This window comes from Rhinolophus sinicus, linkage group LG13, assembly GCF_036562045.2.
Source record: "Rhinolophus sinicus isolate RSC01 linkage group LG13, ASM3656204v1, whole genome shotgun sequence".
In the NCBI taxonomy this organism is placed as follows: domain Eukaryota; kingdom Metazoa; phylum Chordata; class Mammalia; order Chiroptera; family Rhinolophidae; genus Rhinolophus; species Rhinolophus sinicus.
Window position 1 is genome coordinate 47,849,687 of NC_133762.1, and position 17,026 is coordinate 47,866,712.

Consider the following 17,026-nt stretch of genomic DNA (forward strand, 5'->3'; position numbering starts at 1 on the left):
TTTATCTTGAAAGAATTTATCAAATTATGTGAAATAGGCAGAGTACATTAATGTTCGTGAGGGCCTATTATACTTTACTAGAACTACCCATCAATTTGCTAAGACTCAAGAGCTTTGTAAAAGTAAAGAACACAGACAATTCTGTGAATATCTGTGAATGTGATAATTCACTGAATTCTAGAAAGGGCTGGGACAGTCGATAGCACATCTGAAAGCTCATACAGGCATATCTCATTCTATTGTGCTTCTCTTTATTGTGCTTCACCGATTTTTTTTTGTTTTAATTGAAGGCAAGACCCTCCATCAACAAAGATTACGACAACTGGAATTATTGCAATACCCGCTTTACTGTGCTGGGCTGGAACCGAACCACAGCTCTGAGGGATGCCTGTGCCACTGCGGATGGGTTCAATTCTACACCAGTATGAAAGCTCAGGCTCACCACTTGCCACGGCCCCAAAAGATGCCCAGTGAAACCTTGCCCTAAGGCCACCTCGAGCTCAGGGGCTGTCATTTCCTACAGGATTATCTGTTCAGACATTGACTAGGCTGACACAGTCCCACTTGGCATGTTTTAGGTCAGGTCGCGTAGAAGCAGAGCCTGAGAAGGGGATTCGGGTACAGGAGAAAGAGGTGGAAGGTACCAGATAGGGCAGAGGTAGGAGCTGGGCAAGGACGTGGTCTCAGTGGGAGTCTGGCTTCATCCTGATCCCAGGGGAAGCTCTGGAGTGTGAACCGTCGCACAGTTAAGGCAAAGGGGGCTGGCCTTTGTACCCCAGGTGATTCACAGACTGTGCGATGGATGGATGGGACATGCAGTGACTCCGCTGTGACCAAGGACAGTGCTCCCTCAGAGCCGCTGGTGGATGGGGCACCAATAGCCCGCCGCCTTCTAAGCTCAACATCTGCGTGCTTCAGGCATAGAAAAAAGCCAAAGTCTCACCCCACCTGAGACAGCCACCTAAATGCAGGGAGAGGGTAAGAACTGACACCAGAAGCGACAGACACACAGAGCTGGTTGACCCACTCGGCACACGCCCACATACCTTTGTTACATTCGGGGCCCATCCAGCCTTCCATACAAGTTTTGTTGCCATTCTGGTCACAGGCATAGTGTCCAAAGAAGTCGTCTCTGGGTCGGCAGAACTTATTGCAGCCGAAGCCATAGTAATAGTCATCGCAGGTCACGCGAATCTGATACTCAAAGTGGGCAACCCCTGTGTTCTGCTTTAGTGTCTGCCACTGACGGCTGGGGTTTATCATGCCCGAGTGAGAAGCCTTTTCAATAATGCTGTCAGGTTCTAGAGGCAAAGGGGAAAACAAAGATGAACTGCATTAACATTCACATCAGAGCCTTCTTCCCTGACCATTTTGGCTATTTTTAATAATAAATGCACATGGTACAAAATTCAAACAGTACAAAAGGGCAGAAAATGCAAAGTTCATCCCTGTGCCCAGAGGCAACCACCCTTACCAGTTATTTACCCTTTTCCTGGGTGCATAGTATTTCACTGTCTGGAAGTACAAGGAAATAATTTACCTAGTTCCAGTTTAGGTTGTTCTGGCCTTTGGCTATTAAGGAAAGCTACAACAAACATTCTTGAACATATGTGCCCATGCCTCTGAGAGAAAGAAATAACCTAGAAATGGAAGTGCTGACTCAAAGAGGACATGCACAACCAATCCCCGTCTGTCCACAGACAACCCCAAACTACCTCGAATGAAGGCCTGTCATTTGTCCTCTCACCAGCACAGGAAACTGTTTCCCAACAAGGTACTATCAAACTTTCTGATCTTTGCCTGATAGATAAAGAAGTATCTCTTGTTGTAATTAGCATTTAATTAAGTGATGGTGTGCACCCTTTCACACGTTTACAAAACCATTTGTAGTATTTGTTCCTGTGAACTGTCACGTGCTTCTTCCCTTTATCAAGTTTTCTACTGCACTGGTGGTGACTGATTTGCAAAAACTCTACATATTGTAGAAAGTAGCCTGTTGTGGAATGTAGAGAAATTTCATCATTTCAGGTCAAGGTTAGCAATCTTTCTCTTCTGGTTTTAGAGTTTTGTATCTTGCTTTAGAAAGACTTTCAAACTCTTCACTGGAAGCCAAGGAGTTATGTTTTTAAAAATTACAAATTTCACCACCTTTTAAGCTGGTGAAATTTATAATAGCAATTTTAAATAGCAATTTAAATAGCAATTACTACAAGCTTGATGCATTTCATCTTTCACATTTGCCCAGAAGACAGATGTGAAAGGAATTCACCCCAGTTTAGAGAACGGTAGATTGAGGGGCTTTTTGACCCACCTCACGCTCCTTAAAGGGTGCCTCCTGAGGAAAATAAACACACCCAGAGCTCAAGCAGCTCTCAGGAAGAAGTGGTCCCTGCCCTGAGGCCACTTATAATCTAATCTGAGAAAAGACAGGTATTAAAATAGCTCCAAACACCAGGTGCCAAGAGTTCAGGGGAGGGATGTGAAAAGAAAGCACGGCAGTAAGTCAGCACCCAGCCTGGTCTTGTGTTTGTTTTCTTAAACCTGCCAGCACCAACCCTTCACCACCTTGTCAAATTCAAGGCCACCTTGGAGAGACCGTGTTAGTACCTACTTGCAATGTCTTTGTGATTCTTACCCACCCACACTCGTTTTTCTAGGCCCGGGGCCTGTGCTCATTTATAAGGCTATGCAAACCCTACAGGTGACCAGGAGAGAAGGAACACCTAAGCTGCTTCATCCACACTCCACTTCCAGCATGGCCCTGATGTTCACCCTCTGGATTTCTTCAACTGTCTTGCGGGCAAGACAAGCCTTGAACAAGCCCACATACCTGCAGACTTACACCCCAGCACACACAGAACCACTTGCAGAAAACACTTTACTATCTTAAGTTTTGCAAATAAACACAGGCAAAAGAATGACAAAAATGTCCCTCCATTAACTGTGTGTTTGCTCTGCTGGTTCAATTAAAAAGTATACTGAGCTATCACCATGTGACTATGAGATCTTAATAAAGGAATTACTTAAACACACTTGCCATGGCCCAAAGGCTTTTAGCTTCTCTCCAGCAGGTATCAACAACAAACAATTCGTACCAGAGTCCAGGCCAGTCCTACACGCACAGGCCGACACTGTCATTTTCAATAGCTTAGTATGCTCCCTACTCATTTCCAGGAAGAAATGCTGCGAAGTGATCCTTTCAGAACCCTCGATGGGGCTAACAGATATGTATAACTAACTTCACACCTGCCTGACAGACTTTTCTTAACAGCCAAGCGGCAGAGAGTCCAGTGCGTCTGTCTGTGACACGGTTTCTGGCATTTGGGTTAGAGAGAGCAAGTTTGCTGCCTGTTTCTAAGCTGCTCCCTCCTGAATCACACCTCCTATCAGCTTGGGGCATCATAAGTGCATCTGGAGTAGTTCACTTGGTAGGTCAGCTTTGTGACTGGAAAAGGAAGTTACCAGGCCTTCCCACAATCTTCACTGCATGAAGGTGGAGCACCGAGGGCCCACAACAGCCTTGCAGGCCAAGGAGCAGGTAATGAGAGGCAAGTCTGAGCATAACCCCAGGACCTCAGCAACCCACAAACAGGCAGGGCCCTTAGCCAAGAAGGCTAAGCTACAAGGAAAACCTGGTCTTGAGAATGCCTGTTTGTGTTTACCTATATCTACTGAGAAGCCTAATAAACTGAAGCCATTGCTCTGGGACAGAAAGATAAATCTATATCCTATATACTGCAGTTGTAAAATATAATAGAAATGGCCTTAGAGGACTGATGACAGGAGGGCCAGCCTTAGACAATACTTTCTAACACATGCACAGCACCTGGGCTTTCCTTGGGCCAGGCACTACTTGTGAGGGTTCACTGGACAGCTGATGTGAGATTCTCTGTTCCAAAACTCAGGTCTCTGCCTCTAATCTGAAGCCAGGATGTCTGCAACTTGTTTGGGCCCCAAAAAGCAACTCCATTTATGTTGCTATACATACTCAGTCTGCCCTCATGGAGTCCAGTCCCTTGGAAGGGGCAGAGGGTGAAGAAAGTGAAAAACAAAACACTCCAGAGTGAACAGCATGTGCAAAGGCCCAGAGGTGGAAGAGAATGTGAGGCATCTGAGGACAGAAAGGTGACTGGTAGGGTATGACTAGAATACGAATATGATGGATGACAATGTGAAATATAAGATAGAGCTGGCAGGGAAACAAAGTGGGGCTGTGCAAGGCCTTGAGGGCCACACAAAGATTTGTTGCAAGAGCAGCAGGAAGCTCTTACCAAAAGTGACCATTAAACATTATGCTCTGAAAAGGCCAGAATGGCAGGAGAATGGAGAAAGCACTGTAGGCAGACAGACCACAGTAGACAGGGGTTGACTAATCAAGCCGCTATTGTTAAGAGTTAGGGGGTGAGCAGATGGTGCCTTGGACCAGTGCAATGGCAGGGGAGGCGGCAGGACACTGGTAATGTGTTAGAGATAAGACTGTCAGAGGTGGATTAGATTCGGAGATAAGGTTTTGGAGGTGGATTAGATATGGATGCTGAGAGAGAGGTACAAAAGGGTTGTGGTCCAGATTTCTGGCTTGCAGTACTGGGTGTTCAAATGCTAATGCTAGGCATCCATAAACGGAACTAGGCCGGATCTGCTTTTGGAGAGGGAAGACGTCAAATTTTGCTTTGAATGTACTTGGAAGCATCAAAAGAGAGGCTGAAAAAGTGTGGCAACCCCTCTCCAAGACTGGAAGTCAGAAAGCCCTTTATCCCTGCCCAAGTCCTCCTTGCGCCCTGCCAAGGATTTGGTTATATCCCCAGCAAGAGATGAGAGGCCCCAGATCTCCGAAACGGGGCTACCCCAAAATGCAGACAACCATGGGCAGATCTTTACGGGCACTGGATTCCCAGGGGCACTGGATTCCCAGGGGCACAGCTAACTTGACCTTTGGGACAGTGGAAGACCCTCAAGTCCCTTGTATGCCCTAACAAGTATCTGACCCAGCTCTCTTCTCTCCACCATTGTTTTAACATCTAAAATGGAGGGGGAGGAGAACAGCACGTCTGCACCAGAATATCTGAAAAAACGATTTCTCCCCCTCCCCAACCTTTCCAATGCTTAGTTACCATTGTAAGCAGGTCACAGTGACATAATGTGCACACAATCCCTGTGGCAAGGGAGGAAGACAGAGAACAAAGAGGTGTCTATGACCCTGACGGGCATCAGCCACAACCAAGGCTGGTCACACACGCCCTCCCACCACACCTCAGTGCGACAGCGGTGCCCCTCAGGGAGGAAGTCCACCAATCTGGACTTCAGATATCAAAGCAAGAGGAGTGGTCCAAGTGACCTGGAGCCTCTGACACACGAGGGCTCAGCAATGACCGTGTGGCCCCAAGTGACCCAATGAGCCAGACAGCCCGTAAGGGACCCAACCTAGCATATACCAAGCCCTCACTGGGCTCACGCTGGGCATTCTCCATTCTCAGAGGCAGGAAAAATAAAAAGAAAGCAAGGCGAGAAAAAGGGGCAGGAGAAATGTCATTAGCAGCCAAAACAGAAAGGAAGGGTCAGTGAGATAGAGGAAAAAAGGGATGAGACACTCAAAAAGTTTGATCCAGCCTTCCTCCTATGCAGACTGAAATTTCAGCGTGAATCAAGTTTTCCAATGACAACCACCCAGATTCTGCAGACAAAAAGGGAACTCGCAATTTTGACAACTGAGGGAAAACATACGTTTAAGTTACAATAAAGAGCAAAGACTACCCTGTAAGCCAGACTGCTGCCATTTCTATAGACACCCTCTATGGCTTCCCCACCAAAACCCAGCTATATAGCTATTCTGGAAAGCAACCTGCATTGAAAACAGTCATCTTTCAAAAGGGAACAAGGCAAGTGTAATGGCTGGGAGGCTCTGGAATTCCGCTTCAATGAAAGGTTTGTCGTGTGCAGTGTGGGAAACCCTGACCGGCTGGAAGCTCACCTGCCCACCAAGTGAAATTCAAGGTCGGTCTTTAGAGCCCAGCACCACCTTTGCCAGCTTTATCTTTCTGATGAGAGATTAAACGCTCACTTAAAGTTTAAATGGACTTTTAAAAAGTCACTACTTTGATCCTTTAGCAGTCTACAAGGTTTTAAAGTTGTAAAACCATTAAGATCTCTATCCCAAAGATAATCTAGTGCCATATTCAGGGACTGAATTAACTGGGAATCTGTCCTGGCCACTTAATATTCTAAGCAAAAAGGCTAGGGGAAGTTATGGAAGACTCCACTGAGAGTTTCGCCCGAGGGGGCAGAGGACAGATGGCAGGGGTAGTAGAAGTTCCCTGAAGCACCCAGGAGACACATCCAGCTCTGACAACTACTATATGCCATGCCAAGCACTGCAATTCCAGAAACGCACGCTCAGAGACAAGTCCTTCGCTGTGATACTTACGGACAGTGTCGTTACTGGAATCCCACGCCTCCACAAGTAAAGTGTAGGACCTCTGCAAACAGATAAACAACACAGTATTCAGAAATAGGGGTCAGCTCTCAATACTCTCTTGGCCTCCCCGCACACTCCACCAAATAAAACCATAAAGCCAAAATGAAAATTGTTTGCTGTCGAGCTGAGGTCACCCAACTCCCCTCCCCACTCCAGCAGCCACCCCCAGTTGACTCCTTTTGCCTGGTGGGGGTGCATGATGCAGGCAGCTCAAAGTCATCGTCAGGAAATGCTATCTCTCTATAGCTGAACACTTAGCATACAGTTTTCCAACTTTCCAGATCCTAATTCTAGTGCATGAGAAAAACACACAAAGAATTTATTCTAAGCTAACCTAACCAGGTATTTGCACCAGGGGAGGGGGACCCATCCAGAGAGGACTGGGTATTGCTAAGGTTACACTTTGGGCCTGGTGGGGCGGTCCCCAGGGAGGCCCCCTTTTCCTTTTCAGAACCCCTTTGAAAGGCCTGTGTGAGACCATCTAGGCTCCCACAAGTATCAGGTGGCTCTAGGAAGCGGCGGGGGGGTGGGGGGGGTGGGGGGGGGAGCTGGTAGGTGCAGAGACTCCCAAGACAAAGGCAGAAACCTAAATTGGGGTACATGGGGGGCAGACTCTGGGGAGGAAAGCACAAAAGGGAGAAATAACCACACATCCAAGGGTTGGTTATATTTATTGATGAACTTATCTGTCAATAAGATCTAACATTCCAAGAATAATCAGAGTTCACTAACTAAACGAATTCCCTGGACACTGGCGGGGTGCCAGCTATTATACTGAAGGCACCTTTTATCTTCCAGGCTTATCTCAGAATTCCACCTCCCCCCAAAATCCAAGCCATTAGCAAATTCCCACTTTTACTCAAATCTTCATTTGTAATTTAGAATGAGGTCAGTCTCACAAAACACCAGGGTTTAAATCAACTTTCTGCTATCTTGGTGCTGGAGAAATATATCACAGGGGGTGGGGAGAAAGGCGCATGAACCCTTTTGTTGTACCCCTGTGCTGTCACTAACTGTCAGATACCAATACATCGGAAACTGTAGCGTGTATTGATCAAACAATGCCATGCCAACAAACACACTCACCAAGGAAAGGAACCTACAAAGTGAAGGCAAAAACGGACAGGACTAGAAAAGGAGCTTCATTCATAACTCCAGGCAAGCTTACTGCTCACACAGCGATACAGCAGGCCGCCTCTGAATATAAAAATATCTTGTGATAGACCCTGCCTTGGAACACAGCCGAAATATGTTTCATACTCAAAGCAGAGTAGGATTCCATTTCGTTCACTGATAACTGTGGGAAAATGCTCAGAAAAGCAAGCAAAACCGGGCAAGCTGGGGCACATACCCAGCCCTCTCCTGTCAATGGCCATCGGTCCAAACCCATTGTTGTCATCGTTAATATTTTATTAGTGAAAGTTACACCTTATCTACAGCCTCTAAGTTTTCTAGGACTTCCTACAAATTACAAGACTCTTCCCTGAGAGTAGAAAGAAATTATATTTCTCTACTGATTTGACGTGAGCCAAGTCAAAATGAGGCCAGATGTGGGGCTGATTTTGTATAATTAATCCCTTCATTTGCTGATCATGAGACCAACGTTCTTCACTTCCACACATTGTTGTAATTAATCTTCTGATTAGATGCATTGATACCCAGTTTCGACAGACTTGCCCAAGCTCTAAACACATAATACCCGCAAACACCATGGAACGGGAAGGCGTCCCGGGACTGAGCTGGTGTGACACTATTAACTCTGCTTCCTGCTCAAGGAAGAAGGCATCCTTGGTCTTGCACAAGAACTTGGAAGACCAAGCTGTCTACCAGGCTCATCCTCCCCAGAACTGGAAAGACGTCGGAAGCTGCTCACCAACCCTGTCCCACCAGGAGGGAATAGAATGGCACAAAGCTCTCGATGCTGTTTCATGATTTTCCATAAACTGCCTTCTCAGAGGTAGATATGAGGTGAGGGCTGGGGACTGCACGGTTGACAACAAAGCCTTGCCAAAAAAAAAAAAAAAAAGAGCCCTGAACCTTCTCTTCCCTTGTTTCGGAGGAGGGTTTATGGCTCTAGGACTCACCTCCTGGGCCAGAAGGATTCCTCCTGCCCAGCCTTCAGAAAAAAGGGTTCCCGTCACAGCCCCTGTTAGGAGGCACTCTTACTGCCCACTCCATCCCCACACTACAGATGGACAATCAAGATAATTTAACAATGATTATTAGTTGCTAGGGAATTTTAATTTTTCCCAGGCCCACACCTGACCTCTGTACAGCCCAGAACATACACCCAAACTCCAAACCACTCACACCTTATGCCATCAAAGCAAGGTACCAGGCCCAAATCAGCAATCCACTATGATCATGTCACATCCAATTCACCATTGCAAACCTGACCCCCAGCAGAGTTCCACAGGCCTTCCCACGGGCTGGGAAAGGAGCGCCAGGCAAGAAGATGGCTGAGTATTCAAACTTAACGAGTTCATACCAAAAAACCCACATACAAAACAGCAAATACCTGAATTTTTTTTTTGGTTTCCAACTATAAAAATAAAACTCTTGTAATGCATCACTCAGCTTCCATCCCCCCCACCCCTTTAAATTTGCCCAGAAAAATGGCCTGGGGGCAAAGCAGGAGGGATGGGTACTAACAGACCTTCAGTCTGGGTTTGCAGAGTGAATCATTTCTGCACCTTCCCAGCTCCAGGCCCAAGGAAATACGGCAACATAGCGGCAGGTTCTCATTCTCACGCAGCAGGAAGGACGAATGGTAAGCTTTCAGAATGACCTTTGGGGAGGACTTCCATGGGGTTTTACTTAGAAAGGGTCCTGGCATCTAAGCCCCAAGGAATCCCAGGGCCACCGGGTGCCCCAAGCACCTCCTTCCCGCCTCAGCACTGGGGCTGTGGGAGGGCTATGTGCTGTGCTCCATCCCATCCATGGTGGTTGCCTTGGCACCAGGCAGAGTGGTAAGCACTTAATTGCCACATTAAGAAGGGGGATGTAAGAAACAAAGGTAATTGTGTTGGCAGCTGGGAGCTTCCTTTTCCTGGCAATAGTGGCAGCCAAACCAAGCCCTGAGAAGCGGCTGCCTCCACTCCTGCCAAGCTGACGGACACAAACAAACCGCCATCCAAACGGCACGCGTGCAGTGTCCAAAACCTCAGGCTGCTATGACAGGCAGGCCCGAAGAACTCACACCCTGGGAATACCCCATGTGCCCACGGGGCCATTGTACAGAGGCACTCAGCCCTGGGTTTGTCTGGGGCCCTGTACTCTGCTGACTCAACTGTCACTTCCTGTTGCTGGCCTTGTATTAGCATTATTTTTGGAGAGGCCACATTATTCTCTGTAATCCTCATTCAGTCAGTTCGGCCACAGTATTGTCCTGCCTGCGTCTGGGCGGCCAGAGGATAAAATATTCAGGTCACAGACATTAAATAAAAGTGTCCAAGATTCCATGCATGGGCACACGCATACTGGCACAAACAATTCCCGTATCACGGGGTTTTGGCCAGGTGAGGCATGGACAACTAACCCACAGCATCCAAACTAAGAAGACTTTAGTCGTAGAAACCCATTTAGTCTACAGGGCTTGACATTTCAATAGAGTCCGATCTGGTTACAAAGGGTGATTTTCTCATGAAAGCTCACCTCAAAGACCCACCAAGTGGGCCCCAGAGCTCATATCCAGATTTGAGACTCAATGAGATGCCCCCACCCCCTTTCCCATCATTACCCTTACCTGTTTGAAAAGCATCCCACTGATAATTAAATGCACCAGTTACAAAAGGGTGGCGAGGTTAATAGATAGAATACCGAGAAGCCAGCCAAGCACAACCGTTGGTTCACACCGAGCAAGCCTGAACAAGAAGCCTTTCTACTTATTTACCAAAAGTGCACAAAAACTGGGCTGAGCTGGTAGAGGGCTCTGAATGTTTCACTATTTACGTACCACTTTTAACCATTGGGAGCCATGTTGTGGAATTTCTTCCCCGCACATGCACGGCACCAGTGACAAGTGTCACTAGCACCATAAAAATAAGGGCCACGGGGTAAGGCAGTCCACAGTGTTCAGAAACCAGCAAGGGAGTCACAATAGGGACACCTGGCCCCAAGAGTCAAGATAAAGACAGGACATTTCTGAACCCAGAATCCTACCCCTCTTCTGCTACCATTCTAGAAAACGCAAGAATCATGACTTCCCATGCATCCTAATACATCTTCCTAAAGTTCAAAAAACAGTTTAAGTTTCGTTCTATTTTATTAAATGTCTGTAAAAGCTGGAGCCAAGTGTCACCCTTCTCAGCAGCTCAGAACCTAACCTATGGGTTGTTGCTGGGGGTAGGAACGTGCCTCTGGAAGTTCACTAAGGCGGAATTCTCAAAAACATTTGCCTTTATGGATTACGATGCTAATTGTATGCACATCCAGAGATGATGCACTCTTGCACTGGAACTAATCCTGAAAAGCTGGCATCGGAACCAAGTTCTAGCTCTACAATGGGCCAGTGGCTGCTCCGCATCCAGCCAAGGCCTGTTTGCAGTCCTGTTTTCAGATCAGGACCATGAAGACTCCTTGTTGCCTTGGCTTTGCTTTTTCATGCATAACGTGTTTCCTCCATGCAATACCTTCCACTTATCCTCTATCCAAAGGGTCCCCTATCATTCTTGGCGGTAAAGATTTTAGGCAGTATTCAGGTCACTGGTTTTCTAGGAGGCTAAACACCTCTAAGTGGTTGCTGCCTCCCCTCCTTACCTATCCAACTTTCCCAACAGTCTTGATGCCAAAAGCTTCATTCACACCATTCTCTAAAAATGTTTGCAGTCTCTGTAGAATTATGGGTGGGGAGTTGGTGGGTTCCAAACTCATGTAAGTAACTGGAAGTTTGAATAAGTTGCTAAGAAACAAGACAACAAGGAGGTTACACCTGGAAGAGGAAAAAACTATTAAAAGCCAAGTACCTTGAATAAGGATTCCATTTGGGAAGCAGCCATGCTGCAGAGACACTTGGTGCAAAGTGAGCACAGCTCGGCCTTTCCCCCAAGCCTGGCTTTGCAATGCAGACATGTCATTTCATTGTTTTCCTCTGAGGTAGGTGTCTTAGTGCAAAGGGTGTTTTCAAAGTGGTTTCTCCACGTGCATTAACTCAATTGCTCTGAGCACGTAAACACACGTGTGGTATCGGTCTGCATGCATACTGACCACATGGGTTGCACATACTGGCTGCAGAAATGAGCCGTCTCAAATGAGGACCCCATCCCTCTGCCCTCCACGTGTCCATGCCACATCTGTGAAGGCTTAGGGACTGGGAAATACGAAGGCACAACGTCAAGGACTTGTCAATTGTACTGTGATTAACCTTGCCGGCATCTAGTTCACCCAAACCCCTGGCAGTTGCTCATTCTGGCCTTAAAAGTGTGAAGAAGGCCAAAGCTGACATCCCTCTGGTATGCAGCAATCACACTTCATTGGATTTTCCTAGAAAAATTAAGTTGAGCTCAGCAAGCCGTTTATCAGTGCCAATGGCATTCAAGTAGGAGGCTGTGAGACTAGATACCGCAATTGCTTCCCCCAAAGTTTTTCTGGATTCATTTCACCCTAGGGCCAGCAATGCATCACTATAGCTAACCAGGGTTCTGAGTTCCTGAAAAGCTTTTGGGAATGGGCAGTGGTAATTACACTAAGGTATTTTTAATAAACAGGCACTACTGGGATTTAGCACTAAGTTTGGGAGGGGAAACATAACCATTTCAGTGATTTATAAATGGTTATTCCCAAATTAGTTCCCATTCAGCCCAATTACCCTCTCACCACGTATGTTCTTATCACTGGGTCCCCAGATTGGAGGATCATAAATCAGGCTAGCTGCTTCAAGTGAAGCCCCTTGGGAGCAGCACTGGTATGGTGATTAGAAGCCACCAATGAAAACTACCACAAGACTGGAGCTGGGGCAGTGGACACCAAGTGGGACATAACATGGTACTATCCAGCGGGCAGCCCCACCTCTACAGAGCTACCCACATGGACACTGGGAGGGGGATTATATTTCATGTCTAACCAAATATTTTCCTCCTCTTCCTCTCCAGAACATGAACAGTTGTTTGACTGGGGTTGTAATTCCAAACAAGACATGAATTATACAACTTTCTCAACTTAACTTCTACCATGCTCTCTGAACCACAGAACATTTGGGAGGACCCTGCTAACAGAAATTGTGGCTGCCTAAACCATATATCCTGTGAACCTTGAATTCTGAACCAAGTTCAGTTATTAGCTATTCAAGGAAATCAGTTTTAAATAGACACGCTTATTAATATTTAGTTGCCAAAGCGAGTGAAGCTGTGCTTATTCACTTCCATACTTATTTGTCTACCTGAGTGCTTTCACGTTAGTTAACACTCACCCTGGAATCATTCTTGAAAGGTACAGACTGGTGTTTCTCCAACTGCACTCAGGAAAATAAACTAAAACAATACACCTAAACTCCGGTTTCTCTTTGGAAGTAAAGCTTATATTTCACAGCAGGCCTTTTTGGTGTAGCAGGGTGGAGACTTGTTTATGAGTGATACATGCATTTGGCCCAGCTTCAAAAGAACCACACTCTCAGTGTAGCCCCAGCAGTCACCCCCATTCTAGAAAGTCTATTTCATGGTTGGTGACCCGTGGGCCTGAAACCACAGAACAGCACCAGGAAATCAATCATCTCTCTGCCCTCACACGCTGCTTCCACTCCTTCCCCATCCAGGCCTCTCTGCCAAGTGTCAAAAGGGGAAAGACACACCTTCTAGGTCACTTTCCCCAGCCAGCCTGGGGAGCAAGCAAGACTCCCTGTTTTCATCCATGCCTCCCTCTGACCCTCTTCTCCAAAATGAAGCTCAGCCAGGCCTGCAGCTTTTCCATATCACTAATAGGATTCCTTTTATGGTCTTGAGGAAAGTGAGGGGGCTCAGACTGATCCTTCAGAGGGTGGAACCACCTGCAGGCCCCTTCCCCCTAAACTCCAAATAGGTTACGTTCAAGGGCAAACAGTATTCACAGTCAGATTAAAAATGTGGCGAACCTCTTTAGCTTCAAGTTTTCCCTAATAGGGGATTAACAGACAAGATAAACACGCTTGGCAAAAATGAAACCCCACAACAGAAGCAGCAGCCCCTATTGACAGAGAACTCCCCATACCACAAGTTTTTATAAGCCCCTTTTAATGGCATGTTTCTGATAACTGTCTTATCTCCCCCACAGCAGAGAGCACTTTACAACACCAGTTTCTGTAAACGTGGGCCTTGAGGGGCCACCCCAAGCTTCACACACAAGACAGACACTCTCCCCTGTTCTCACTGAGTTGGGAATCACAGCCCCAGGCTGCGGATAGGAGGCAGCCTAGTGCACCCCATTAGAGCACGTGGCAGCGAGTACTCCCCGCGGCACTGAGCTTCCCCCTCCCCTCACCACCCACCCTCTCAGCACAGGCTGAGCCAAGCCCCAATCCTATCAATGAGTCACGCCTCCTGGACAGGAGGAGCAGGGCAGAGGGCACCAACATTTTTCCCTTTCCTCCCCTTCTGCAATCGCGCCCATCTTCCTTCCACCCATTTCGGGATGTTGCAAGGGCCTTGCTGCACGTTCAGCCAGTGCGGTCCCGGGCCTCGAGCAGCAATCCGGCGCGGGTCCACGTACAGGCACCCTCAGGGACTGCCTCCAGCGGGCCGCCCCTTCCAGGCCCTGGCACGCCCCCGAAAGCTTGAGGGGGCCGTGCGCCCGCCGGACTAAGGGGCACCCCCGCCCTTCCCCGGGAAGTTTGCAAACACAGCTGTTCCAGAGCCCGGGAACCGCTGGAAATAAGGCCACAAGGATACACCGCGCGGGGGCGAGGGCAGGAAGGGGCCGGCAGGGGGCGGAGGCTCCCCGGGCGGCAGCTAGGAGAAGGCCCGAAGAACCACCCCCACCTCCGGGGGCCGCCCCCGCGCCCTTGCGCCTAGCCCGAAGCGCGCCCCCGCACGCACCAAAATCTCCTGGGGAGCAGCGGGAAACGGGTTCCCTCCACACCCTCCAGGAAGGACACACCCGCCCTCCGGGCCGTTCACGGGAAAGGGGAGGGTGCCAATTTGGACCGCGTTCGAAGGCCAGAATTGAGCCGAGTCGCCTTCAACGGCGCATCAGGTTTAATCGATTAAGCAAAGATCATCTATAATGACTCCTGGCTCGTGGGGTGGGGGTGGGGGTGTTATTCTGGGGCCTTCAAGTTGCAAGTTAAAACTGCTTTCCGGGGAGCTTTGCCCCACAATTTCTGGAGTCCCCACTTTAGTGCGCTTAGCAAAAAGCGGCGGGGATGGGGCCTGCCGAATGTTGCTGCATAACTCCCCACCTTAAAAATCTTCCCGAGTTAGCGCCGCGTTTCAAGCCAAGGCCCTTATATCCCTCTCCCAACAGAAAACAGCGCTCCGCAGGCGCGGGTGCGAACCTTGCTCCGGCCTCCCACCCAGCGTCCGTCACTCACCGGCCAGGCGAAACTGAAAGGCAGAACGATGCGGTTGCGTTCATTGCCGCGACTGGCCTTGAGATTGAAGGTGTTGCCCCCGATGACAGGAGTGGACCCGGAGCCGAAGCTGCACGGCCCCCCGGCCGTGACGCGGGACTGGTACTCCTTGAGGCACACTTTGAAGTATGTGTCACACTCGTCGCGGGCGCACTTGCGGTCCCCCGGATTTCGGGCGCCACCGCAGCAGTTCCCGTTCTGCAGCTCCCCATTCACATTCTGCATGGACAGGATCTCTAACTCGAACTGGCCGGAGGCTCCGCATACCTGCCGGCAAGGGAGGGAGGTCAGCACGGGGGAAAGCTTCCTTCGAGGAGACCCCCCCTCCCCGCCCGCCCCGACAAGAACTCGGTGCCAAGTGAAAATAATTTTGCAAAACTGGGAGCAGGACTCAACGCGATTCCCAAGCAGAGAATGCACGAGTACGAGAAAAATCCGACGACTGCCCCGGAGGACTGAGAGCGGAGAGAACGCGCTCTGCCCGGGCTGGACGATACATTTAGGAGGCCGGGGGCTCCTCCAGCTCAGGTGCAGCCTCGCGGGAGCAGGAGCACGGTCGGGAAGCCAGGCGACCGAGGGCTCCTGACCCCGCTCGCGGCGCTCAACCGCAGGCGTCCAGGGCGCCGCTAAGGAAAAGAGAGGGCGGGCTGGGAGGGAGGCCCGACGGGCTCCTACCTTAGCTCGCAGGGCACAGAGCAGAGCGAGCAGGAGGCTCAGGGGGCGCCCGGGCCGGCCGCGCGTCCGTGGGGACCGCATCGCTGCTCTGCGCGCCGCGGGCACTCGGGACGCCGCTGCCGCCGCTGCTGTTCGCGCTGGTGTTCCCGCCGGTGCTGCCGTCGCCGCTGCCCCTGCGGCCGCCGCGTCCCGGCTCTAATATACTCCGCCGATTGGAGCATGCACGACTGGAAAACAACACCACTTTTCAAAAGCCTTTTCACGAGCGGCCCGTTCCAGAAGGCAAAGAGCCCGGCCTCCTTTTATTATTCTGATCGCTTCTTTGAGGCGCTCCCCCTCCTCTTCCACCTCCCGGCTTTCTTTCCTTCTCTCGCGTTCCCCTTCTTTTATTATTATGATTATGCGCAGCCTTTTATTCCCTTTCAGATCAGCTGCACAGAAAGGAGGGAGGGAGGGGAGAAAAAAAAAAAACCCTAGCCCAGCTCGCTGGCCGGCCGCAGGTAACACAATGACGCGTGCCCGCCCGGCTCTCGGAGAGGGACTCGGAGAGCCCGTCTGGGAGCCGAGGCCGAGACTAGCCACCTTTACCCAGCGCGCCCGGCAGGCGCATGCGCGCTTGTTAATATTCATGAGGGGCGTGTCCTGAACGGACACGCCCCTTCCCCTCCGGGTTGATGGGTAGGGGGAGTACTGGGAGGAACTTGGAAGGGGTTGGGGGCTCAGGGATTCGCAGCACCTCTTCGACGTCCGGGGGCCCAGTGCAGACCCCCGCCCTCGGGCTCTGTGGGCCAGGCGGGAAGGAGGGGAGGGTGCGGCGAAGAACTTAGAAGTGTCTGTTGCTCAGGGACGCCCTGGCCCCACCCGCGCGGACCTTCCCCCTCGGGCGCCTCAAGCCGGGCGCCTCTGCCCGACCGTCGGGGCCCCAGGTGTAGGCGCCGCGACGCTGCCCGAGCGGTCGGACCGGGGCAGCTTCCGCCTTCCGAGCCGCCTGCGTCAGCTGCGGCTTTCGCCCCAGGAGGGCCTGCCCGCGGGGAGCCCGGCCCGCTTCCCGCGAGCGAGCTAGCCGCCCAGAGCGCGCTGCTGGCGAGAGTAGCGGCAGAGGTGGCGGCGGTGGTGAGGCTGGCGCTCTTGCCGCCGTCTCCTCGCCCGGCGGAGGCGACCTGGGCAGGCGCTGCTGGGAACTTTGAAAAACTTTCCCGGAGCCAGGCTTGCCACAGATTCGAGGGGAAGCCTTGGCCGCGCCCAACCCCCTCCCAAATCCGAGCTGCGGAGCCCTCTCAGCTTCCTTTCCAAGCCGCACAAGAGCAGAGGCGAGGGGAAACCGGGGGAGGGCGGCAGGCACG

General features: G+C 50.2%; 1 protein-coding gene across 1 annotated transcript in view; it reads right to left on the minus strand.

Annotated features, from left to right (window-relative positions):
* Nucleotides 1–16,240, minus strand: part of JAG1 (jagged canonical Notch ligand 1) — a 35,296-nt gene extending 19,056 nt beyond the window's left edge. The window contains exons 1-4 of the mRNA XM_019734916.2: nt 15,684–16,240; nt 14,970–15,275; nt 6,422–6,473; nt 1,047–1,301 (exon numbers count right to left, since the gene is read on the minus strand). Of these exons, the coding sequence (XP_019590475.1) occupies nt 1,047–1,301; nt 6,422–6,473; nt 14,970–15,275; nt 15,684–15,764 (694 nt within the window). The 5' untranslated portion in view covers nt 15,765–16,240. The remainder of the gene's footprint in view (nt 1–1,046; nt 1,302–6,421; nt 6,474–14,969; nt 15,276–15,683) is intronic.
* Nucleotides 16,241–17,026: the final 786 nt, after the last annotated feature.